The 11,260-nt window shown below is 38.2% G+C and overlaps 1 protein-coding gene across 2 annotated transcripts; it reads right to left on the bottom strand.

Moving 5' to 3' along the window:
* Nucleotides 1-2,555: 2,555 nt before the first annotated feature.
* LOC146469091 (uncharacterized) lies at nt 2,556-10,430 on the bottom strand. Of its 2 annotated transcripts, XM_085123715.1 has the most exons (6): nt 9,260-10,430; nt 8,647-8,715; nt 6,586-7,057; nt 5,576-5,778; nt 4,654-4,830; nt 2,556-4,189 (listed from the first exon to the last, which is right to left on the bottom strand). In XM_085123715.1, exons 1-6 carry the CDS (start codon nt 9,327-9,329, stop codon nt 3,885-3,887), a joined length of 1,296 nt encoding a protein of 431 aa, XP_084979841.1. In that variant the 5' UTR covers nt 9,330-10,430; the 3' UTR covers nt 2,556-3,884. The 2 variants fall into 2 exon arrangements, with proteins under 2 accessions (XP_084979841.1, XP_084979842.1); XM_085123716.1 differs by lacking the exons at nt 8,647-8,715; nt 9,260-10,430 and adding an exon at nt 7,123-8,627.
* Between the last annotated feature and the right edge of the window lie 830 nt (nt 10,431-11,260).

Raw genomic sequence — 11,260 nt, 5'->3', positions numbered from 1 at the left:
TCAGCCTTCTTAACCATTGCCTTTTATATTAACTATGAGGACACTATACAACTGGCACAGGTCACAGTCGTTCTCAAATTCTTTTTTTATTGAGTGAAGTTGAGACCAGCTCCTTTGCTTAGATAATAGAATAAACATGTATGTACATACGTTAGCTTTACACCCCTGCACGTTGGAATTTGGGTTGATAGTCTTTGTGATGATTATAACGTTAAATAATATGGCTTAATGGGACAGCATTTCTAAACAAAAGTTTATTGTGGCAACAAACAGTCAACTTAACGTTTTATGAAAAATAGCTGCTTAGTGATCTGTAGAAGGATCTAAACCAAGTATAAGGTTTTTATAAAGGAAGGTACTGACAAAAATAAACTTGATTTCGTAAAGAACAAAATTTTTGCGGGACTTTTATCTTGCGAGTTGGCGATTTTATGGGCCTAGAGAGGAAACCTTTAGAATTTTATTTCTGTACTTCTAGTTTATTAGAAGACAGACAACCGGTTGGATTAGGGGAAGTACAGTAAGTACAGACCGTTACATCGCAAATTAAATGCTCATATTTTATCTGAGCCAGGTTTTCTCAAACGTGTTACTTTTTGCTCATCGTAGAGAAAATCGCAGGAATCGCAAACCAACCGATTAAGACCCGCAAAAATTTTGTTATACGTTAATTAGAACGATATTTTCTTATATTAATTTTTAATGAGGAAAATAAAGTTTCAAGTGGCCAACTTTAATTGACATCCCTATGCCCCAAAAGGTCTTGTTCAACTATATATAGGCAATTTTTGTCCAACTTTCACGAAGCAAGGGTAATACCGGCAATTGTTTTTTTTGTAATTGCTTGAAAAAGTTCGATTAATTATCAGTCGTTGACGACAAAACAGGACATCGGTTCTTGAATTCAACTGAGGTAAAGTTTGAATTGATAATGTTGGTTTTGTTAGAAAAGGAAACCGGAGAACCAGGAGAAAAATTCTCGGAGCAATTAGCCTATCCCCAACGAAAAAACGCAGGCCTGGAAACCCGAAGGTAACTGGCATCTCGCAATTAACTGAAGCATACCAATCCCCGCCGTATTGATTGAAAGGAAGTGCTCTCACCACTGCGCATGCATCATACCTACTTCCAGTTAGAAAATGGATAAAGCGTGTATTCCAGTCAGGCCCTTGGTTATTGATTTTAGTACAACTGAGAGGACGGTTGTTTAAACTAAAAGGGAGATCAGTTTATCAGTTGTCCTTGAACCTTATAAATTGCATTTTTTTACAAAATCTGTTTTAACGTGTACGTAGACACGCAATTTTATCTTTTTCTCTTGAAAGTCTGTTGCAAATTGGAACAAAAACAGCCCGGTGTAACAAGACCTTTAAGCTGGGGAAGGCAATTATTTGGCTTTGTCAAAATAAACAAAAATAAATATGATAATTTAGTACTACAAGCACTGGCTAATATATTGCGGTATTATATATATGGTATTAATTTCATGGAAACAAGGAAATAATTTTTGATTTGAGAAATTTATATTGTATCTAAATCAGCTCAGCTAATAAGTGGAGCGCTATGATAATTTAAAAGATAAACCTGAGCACTACGATTCTTATATACACCGTTTATTCCAAAGCTATAATAAAATAATAGATTCTCTTTATAATTAGGTTTGCTACACAAAACCTTGACTAAAGAGACAAAAAAAGTCTTAAGCTTATGTACACATACATTACAAAAAATACACCACATTGCTTAGAAATCCATTTTGCAGTTCTGGCGTCCGTAACTAAGAACAATTCTAAGAAAGGACACACTGAGATTTCGTTACCAGCAAAATAATTATACTTAAATGATGTTTTGTATCTGAAACCGACGAATCTAGGTCACGGAACTTATGAGGTCAAGTTCTAGCTTATGATGTGAAAAGTATAGTGTTTATTTTAAAAAAAATAGTGTTTAGCTAGGATTTGAACACTTAGGTCCAAGCAGCAACTTCAGTTTAAATATTGATTTAGTAAGAAAAACGAGCATAGGAACGAGATAACGAACCGTTGTGTTGTCAGTTGTTGGTTGTGAAACTGTTGTTTTAATAAGAAAGCAAAAATTGCGCAACGTGACATCTGTAGCAGAGCGAGATACTGATGCGACTCTGGGTTTGCTTCAATACCGGCTTTGTGATTGGTTGACTAAATTCGTGCCATTTTCTCAAACCAAACCAGTTGTGCCTCGCTCGCACGCGTTTTCCTGCCCTTGACGTCATTTAGTTGTAGTTGCCTTGAGCTCTGATTGGTTCACAATGTTGTTTACATTTGTTGTGATTGATTAGAGTGATTGAATGGGTTTCGTTTCACGACACTCAACTGACAGCACTGACTTCAGTTTTTGGCCCTTTGATCAAAGTTTTCAAGCTTCAAATTGATGTTAGTATTCAACTAGGCACGGTTTTAAAGAAGTTATTTGTCACTATATAGGATTAATGAGAGCAATTATCAGTAAACTGCAACTGAACTTAAGATCAAACTCAACTAGCTGGAACTCGAGCTCATAAAAGAAATTACGTCAAAGGATATAGTGTGGGAAAAACAAATTGACTTAGGCTGAACTTAAACCATTAAGGGTGGGTCGATATTAATGATATCGAAGTAGTTGCGCGTATATTTCATGCAGTGTTTGCGAAATTATGGTTCTATAAACCTTAATTGTTTTAAGCTCAAGCATTTTACTTTGTTCTGGTATGAAATAAAAATTTTGAGATGTTTTTGTATGCGCTGTTAATACAAATGTGTAAAGTACTGCAGCCAAGTTCCGTACTTGTTGTCGACCGTGCAGATTCTAGCTTAATTGATGACGCTACATTCAGAACCTTGAATGATAATGTCACAATATCGGTATCTATATCGAAGAAATCCTAAATATCGTGCTTGTGTCGTTTCGATTTCAAAGATGGCATCGATATCAACATCACCTGATTACATTCTAAATAACACTCTTTGATTGACAGATTGCGATAGAAGCTGGCATTTAGTTGGCTTACATTTTGGTATAAACCTCTTTTGACAAGTATACAAGTGTTTTCCTTAATCCTTCAAAAGTCAAGCAAAGCAAATATAAACGGTTTCCCAAGCAAAAATATACACAAAACTGAACTCTCAAGTATTGAACCCTAGCAAAATTTCTAAAATATACATTTTTCTAACGTAAAGTTTATGTTTTTTCTTCTTATTATTTTTTAGCCTCCGTTGTTAGCCGTGCCATGCATAAAAAAGCAACTTAAAAAACAAATAAGAGATATTCTCCTGATCAGATGCCAATTTCTTTTCCTCTAAATTTGAATTTTTTTTTTTGGCAAACATAGCATTATTACTCATTAAACAGCGTAACACTTTTAAAACAGCCAGCGATGGCCTTATGTGACTCAGGTAATCGAAGCTTAACACCAAGCTTCAATTTTGTTCTTTTGACCCTTCTGCGCATGACCGTTCAGTTTTATGTTCATGGTGTCTGTTTTCAATATTTTGCACTGATTTTTTTCTTCCAATTTGGATCTTTCTCGGATTAAAAGAGCAAAAACCAATTCATGCCCAGCATGTGTTTAATTTGTAGCAACAAATATTTTTCCTTTGCAAAAGAAAAAAAATACTCAAACCAAATAGCAGTATTTTATCTTTCTGATACAGAGACATGCATTACTCACGAAGAGAAGCATATACGTCTCTGGTGGTCGCCCTTCTTGAATAAGAATCCAAGCTTTCTTCTTGTTGGAAGGAAATGATGTTTATAGCCAAATTAACACACCTTTTGTGTGCGCTCTTCTCTCTTCAACAATGATCCCTCGATTGGCCTTGAAGCTGGCATCGCTGGTTTTGAAAGGACCCCACATTTCTTTGACCATCTTAAGTCCTTTTCGATTTGTCTGGTATGACACCCTTCATTTGCAAGGACTCCTTATAGTGAGTGTGCAAATGAGTCTGCAAACTGCCAGACTGGGAGAAAGCTTTCGAGCACTGCCAACATTTGTAAGGCTTCTCTCCCGTGTGAGTGCGCATGTGACGCTTTAGGTCCGTAGAGCGTGCAAACGCCCTAGAGCACTCTTGGCATTTGTAAGGTTTCTCCCCTGTGTGATTGCGTAAGTGTCTTTGAAGGTCTGTGGAACGAACGAACGCCCGCGAACATTGCGTACACTTGTAAGGACTCTCACCTAGATAAACAGACAGAAAACATTCAGTGAAAGTCATTTGAAATCCCCGCAGGCGTAAGGCATGGAAGGTAACAATTGAAAGTTCAACCTGCGGCCCTTTGATTCTGGCGTTTTTAAGGGGGGGAACAAACGAACGAATGAATGAAGACGTACTTGAGAGAGTGATGATAATGACGATAATGCTGAAATAACCAGGATGAAGTACACAACAAAACAACTTAAAATCATAGAAACCCTTAAAAAAAACGTTTCATAAAAACACTAGAAAAGAAAAGGAGAACTAGAAAACCGGGGAAAAGAACCGTGAATCAAACACAATTCAACCTGCTAAAAAAAAAAAAAAAGAAATACACACACAATTTAACCCACTTCTGACACCATCTTCCGGACTCAAACCCAGACTGCAAAGGTTGGAGGCGAGCACCCTCATCGCTGTGTCCACACTGCCAACTAGGACAGCTTACCTGTGTGTGACCTCATGTGCCTTCTCAGGTAGCACGGATACTGGAACGCTTTACTGCAGTATGAACACTTCCATGTACGCCCCGTTTTGTCAGGACACACGTACTTGACATGGCGCTCCAGGTAGCTCTCATACGCGAAGATCTTACCGCACTTGTAACATGTGTAGCTCTCGTCATCTTCGGAGAGTAAGCAAATTAGGGAAAATACGTTAGGGTACTGAACATAACAAGTTGGCTTTAAATATTGAGTTGACACAGAAATATTCAGCTAGCAAGAGTCAGCATTGCAAGATACACAAGAAAAGTGAGGTTTGAGTCTCATTGTCATTTTTTACTGCTGGATGGAAAGGTGGCTATACAATAAGGACACCATCTTTTGACGCTGAGGAAGGGCGGTGCAGGCAGAGACCACCATCTATTTTGATGTTTGGTGGGTCCTGTTCGAGTATAGTAGTTTTGACCACTTCCCTTATTGACATTTAATGGCGACGTTTTTTAAAATGAATTATTTTTAACAAGCAAAGTTAAGAAAAGAGTATTTTGTTTACAGCATCTTGAAATGATGCGAAAGAGCGGCCGTGTTATGTTATCAGCTAAGAGCCCTCTGTGGTCTGGTACAATAATAAACGCAGAACGCGGAGCGTCTCAAGCCAGCTGTGAGCGCCTTCTTCCAATGCGGCAAAAACTTTGCTCAGACGAGATACAATTTATTAAACAAATGTAAATTTTAAATTTACTTCAAGTTATCTAATGGATTAGGATTTTTCTTGGTATCCACCTAAATCGGACTCTCGAGCTCGTTACTATGGTCCCACCCCATATATTTTCCTAAAGTTAACCCGCTTTTAAAATAAGGACCCTCCGTAATACGGACACTTTTTCTGGTCCCACCGGTGTGCGTAATAAAGGGACTCGACTGTACCTGATTCCATTCTGCTGAGCTTCTTCTCAAGGTACCAACGGAACAGGTTTTTTCTCTTGTCCTCCTTCAAGTGAACACTTTCCTGCAGATATTTTGTTAACTCTGTCTGAGACACGCCCGTCTCCTCGATCAGTTCCTTTTCCAAAGCCTTGTTGTTTTCCATGAATTCTCGTATCTCGCGTCCAATGATCTCCTCTTTCCCCCTAAAACACAATCACGAGCGCATGGCACTTAGATGAAAAGCAAGCAAGCATCCATTTTTTTTCCAAGTGGCCCTGCTTCTCATCACAGACGAAATGCACTCAGTTTGATTACGTCGAGAGATGATCAAGTCTCTAAGAATTCATATTTACCATGGCTAAGTTGTTTCTGGTAACTTATTTCAAAACACATTTAAAAGAACTGATCTGTGTCTATACAATAATAAGATTTACTAAATAGACTACACTACATCCTGGACCCGTATTTTCCTACTAGTGAGGATATTGATGACGTCAATTCCCGCTTTTTCACAGTTGTTTGTGCAAACAGCCGGTGAAAAATGGCGAGTGATAGATTCATCTATATAATAAAAAGAAAATTACACGGTGGCTTGAAGATATCTATTTTATTTTCTCGTGTTAAAAACAATATTTTACTCAATTGCTGCGCTTGTTCGTAAAATATTGTCTTTACCACTCGAAAAAGAAAATTCATATCTTCGCGTCACCGTGTAATATCCTCTATAACACTGTTTGTGATGACACAGATAAGCTTTTTTAAATGTATTTGAAATAAGTCATCAAGGCAGTGACAAATTGCGTAACATATCTAAGCCAGAAATCTCACAGAAATAATAATAACAATAAACAACAATAACAACAACACTCAACAGGAACTAAACAGAAACTTCTTTGAGCAAACCTGCGAAAGAAGTCATAATTTTTGATATACGCGGAATATTCGGCTTCCTTCCCCGTTAGATGCTCGCTACATGCTTAATACTTCATCTTTGTAAATTATGTACTTACTGCAACATTTTTTCCAGTTCTTCCTCAAGTTTGTGAAGCCGTGACGAGCTGTTTTCGTCTGAGACGTTACTTGGGCGTCTCACGGCTTGTTTTCTCCGTTCTTTCAGGTCTTCCCATTTCTCTTCCGCAGTTTCTTTTGCCTCAACTTTCACTTGCTCTCTTCTCAAATTGACAAAACTATCACTAACACGCCGTTTAAACTTTGATTCATGCACTTTATGAGGCTCTCTAAAACTATCATGCTTGTTTAAATCTGTTCCATGCAATTCACTGTTGTTGGTATCCCTGTTGTCTAAGTTAACGTTCTGAGCACAAAACTCGTAGTCCGCGCGGCGCAGGCATAGCTCAGCAAGCGTGTGCAGGCCGCGGGTGTCAAGAGCGGGAAAAACGGCCGGTTGGTTCCCGCCATTAATGACCCGCGGGACATGAGAGCTCGTGCCAGATTCCAAGTTACACTGAATCGCGACATCACCTGCAAAAGAATCATCGTTAGAAACTATTCTTTTAAATAATCAACTGAAATTTTGAAATTCTTACATGTTATCCTCTCCATTGCGAATGTGATAAGGTCATAGAAGCCCTGTATCGAAAACTGTTCGTCCCCAACGATCAGGATTCTGAGTCCAGTACGGACGAGGAAATTTTTCTTCTTGATTGATTATTTCGTTGAAAATGTAACCTTCGAAATGCAGTTATAATTGTTCCTCTTCTTATCCCCGAAGAAAATAACGATAAGACCGAATCCTCCCAGAAGTTAAAAAAAAGGCTGACAGGTGCGGAATTATACGTGCAAATTTGCGGACGATGTTCCGTAACAGAAACCTGCTGCCCGATGTCACGTTAGCGTTATTCGACGTTATAATGAAACTAGAAATGTCGCTAGTTATTCCTCGTACTAAGTTGGGAACAAGAGAGTGGAGTTTTTGCGGAAGCAAGAGCCATCAACCGACCTGCGAGGGTGATATCGAAGTTTAAATAGAATACAGCTAACGATTGCCACTTTGTTTGTTTGTCGTGCATAAAATAGCTTTATGACACCATTTCAAATGTTATCTTATCTCAAGATTTGTTCTTAGAGTGTTTTAACGTGCGATGACGTTATGCAAAGGAATTCTTCTCCTGGAATAAATTTACGTTTTCGCTATAGCCTTGTGTTTGGGTCCTGCCCGCTTTTATTTTCCCTCTACAACAAACTGAAATCAATCAAAAGTCGGATATAAAGTTAACTTTAACTATGAACCATTCAAGTGTATCGCAAAGAAGAATATTACAACAGTTGAACACTGAATTACCCGGCTCCTTGATGATTGTGTGAAAACTGGTTGATAAAATAGTAAATGTATAATGATATAGACGTTAAAGAGCTGACGATTAAATCGCAAAGGTGAATTGCGGTCACACTTGAAAAGTTTGGCTCTGTTAAGTAAACTTATCCCTGAAAATATTTAATTCACAGGTTCAACTTCAAGTCTAGATAGCGTAATGTTAATTACGTTATTCAATAACAGAAAATTCGCTTAACCCAATGGATAAATTAGTTTACCAAATTCCTCGCAGTTTCCAAGGTTATACTCCCACATTTAAAACGAATTTTTGAATTGATAAAACCAATTGAACATTATCTATCTACAACAGAAATTTGTGGAAGACTACGGAAACTTTATATGAACTCAATCTCTCCTCTTTATACAAGGAATTTTATCCATTGTAGAAATAAAAAAAGAGAAATTGGAAGACCATAATCGAGAAATAATAAAAAAATTTACACCTCTCAAGTCAAATGTGAGCAATGCGGTACGGTAACAAAGTTTGAGTCTGTGGACGAAACATTTGAAATATAACCATTTAAACGAAAGCTTTTGAGCAGGGCCGTTTTCCCTTATATATTTTACACCGTAATATTTAAATTTTAGCCTGAACTTTGAAGTTTCTAAGTATTTCAAAAGAGAAGAAATTTTTATCTGACGTGATTTTTGGACCATGAACATCGCTTGTGATCGCCATATTAAAGTCCAGGGACTTAGCAGGTGGAAAATGTCAACAAAGTGTGTAAACACTTACCAGTGGCGACTGTGTCTTGATTCGTAACCTCTGATCCTTCCTCGATAATTCCGGATTCTTCTTCATTGTCTGATACGAAAAGATCAAGAATAATTTTAACGCATTCCGTAAGCAAAACATCTTGAGAGAAAGCTAAGAGTTTCGCTTGAAGAGGAACTATAAGGCTGAATAATTCATGTTTGTTAGTGATTTCACTACCTTTTGCATACTCTCTGCCTGAAGTAATCAGTGGATAAAATTTCACGAAAGAAAGCTTCAAGAGCCCGAAAAACGTAAAGCGATAACTTGTTAAAGACATTTCAGAAAATAGGGTTTTAATAAATTTAACATAAAAATTTTACTCCACGATAGTTTTATGTAAAGTCCTGGCCAACGCGCGAGGTAGCGCTGACCCAGTGAACCGTAGACGAACAACAACGCAAAATTCAATTAAAATCAAGTTAATATAGGAAGCTCAAACAAAATTAGAAAATTGTGGAGCTGGATACATACTAAAACAAATGAAAGTCTTATCCATTTTGTGTCCTAAGTTTTGAAATCTCGGCAAGTAGCTGACCTTTGACAAGTTTGTCAGCGTTACCGGGTTCATCATTGCAGACAGGTGCTCGCCTACCTTCACAGATGTCCTCTTCGAGTTTCCTCTTAGTGCGAGAGGTTTTTTTCACAAGGAAGGATTTTGGCATATCACAGTGGCGTCCGCGATCCGTCCTTGCCACCAAATCCACTGCTCATCTGCACTCTTAAGGCACCTAAAGGAGGAGCGTTCCTCCTCGCCTCAGATGACGTGATCGGTGGATAAGCTTCTACTCCATTCGCGTCCCTCTTACAGCTCTTCAAACGGCACCATCATCAACGCGTTAACAAACTTTGGTGTGAGCATGCGCGAGCGCGTCCCTTGGTTCCCAAGTTAACCAAACTCGCGCGTCTGTTGCAAGCTGAACGAAACTCTCGCGAATAAACAAAAATTGTAACCTCAACGAAGTGGTTAATTTTTACCGCACGTTTTTAAACCCTAGACGCAAATCAGACACAGATAGAGCCTTGTTTATGTTACCCCGCTAGCTGTTTTGAAGAATCGCAGCCATCCAACCCGAGCAGATTGAATAAGTCAACAATTACGTCACAGTGAGTCGTCAGGTTAGGTAATAGAGTTGAATGTCTTATAGTTAGCGTCATGCGCCCAGTTTAAACCACGTCTCACGCTTTAACTCCTCGCAAAACAATCAAACTCTTTCATTTACGATGTAATGGGTTTTATTCGCGGCAGCTGTGGTTAATTGAGTTGTTCAAGACGAGAGTTTGCGCCAAATCTGCGCGCGGGACAACCGACCGGCCCTGTTATCATACTACTCTTTTACCGGTGCTTGGATACCGTGGTTGACCTGTTTACGCAGTTGACACGGTCTCAAGCGGCAAGCTAGTGTCTTAACTTGCAGGTGGTCAACAGCCAAGTGTGTCAACAACTAACAGCCTGTGTTCGACAAGATCACATCAGAATCGATTGAACAACACTAGTTAAGTAGAGCGACCAAACAGGTGTATTCAACATCGACAATAAACAAACCCCTAAGGTGCTCTTAGAGCAATACAACAAAAATTAGACCATCTATTTTAAATTTCGCCTTAGAGTAAAATTGACAGCGCCTGAACAGAAAAACTGAACATTACAGCTTTCAGTCGAACGGTCGCACTTTAGGATTGCAGTGAACTCCTTCCTGGTCCACAAGTTTACTATTTCACGGTTTTGAAGAGGTTCACCCACAGATCATTACGTTGGGTCGGACTACAACACGAAAAGGTTTTATTCTAATCCATGTACACAATTTTTAGTGTCTTTATACTATCAGAGAGCTTTTTAACATCAGTTTGAACAAGAAAACTAAGCCCTGGTGGCAAGAATTTTTCACAAACAGTGCGTCTTTCAGGACGCAGGCATGTACAAGTAAAATTAACGTAAACAAATCCAAATAAGAGTCACTTTTGATTTAGATTTTTTCATAACTTTAGTTGTAAAATGTTCATGGGAAATTCCTGTAATTGAAAAAGAATAAAAAAAATTTCAATATTTTTATAATTTAGGGAACAAAAATTTCTTGAATGCAACAACTCATTGTACTAAACACTTCATAAGATTCTCAACAGAGGAACTCCCATGCGATTCATTTAGTTCAAGAAATTTCGTCGTTTGTTTTTAGCCTTATTTCGCCGTTATTGAAAGAAGACCAGTAAAATATGCTGTAATCATCATAATTTTCCGCCGGGTTTGTCCGATTGAAGTTATCATTGACCTTTACCTTGAAATCCTTACTGACTAAAGATTTCGACTCGACATCAGTTTTAGACAATGAAGACGAAAAGTCAAGGGTTAATAAGCAATAAGTTAATAACACCTCAATTAATCATCTAAAAATTGTGGAGCATTTAGCTCTCTGCTGTTAAAGAAAAAAGCAAATAATGTGACACACGCGTCCGTTGGATAATTTTTTTCACCGATGCTTCGAAATCCGATCCTCGGTGTAGTTTCTTCATATTTTTGTTGGTTCGTAAGCAAACCAATCTCATTTGCTAGCAGGTTTTAACAGGTTGTTGTAAGCGGTGATTTCGCCTCACTTTT

This window comes from Pavona decussata, unplaced genomic scaffold (genome assembly GCF_977016875.1).
Source record: "Pavona decussata unplaced genomic scaffold, jaPavDecu1.1 SCAFFOLD_127, whole genome shotgun sequence".
NCBI lineage: Eukaryota > Metazoa > Cnidaria > Anthozoa > Scleractinia > Agariciidae > Pavona > Pavona decussata.
The sequence above is the reverse complement of the archived record's forward strand: the minus strand, read 5'-3'. Positions and strand labels throughout refer to the sequence as shown.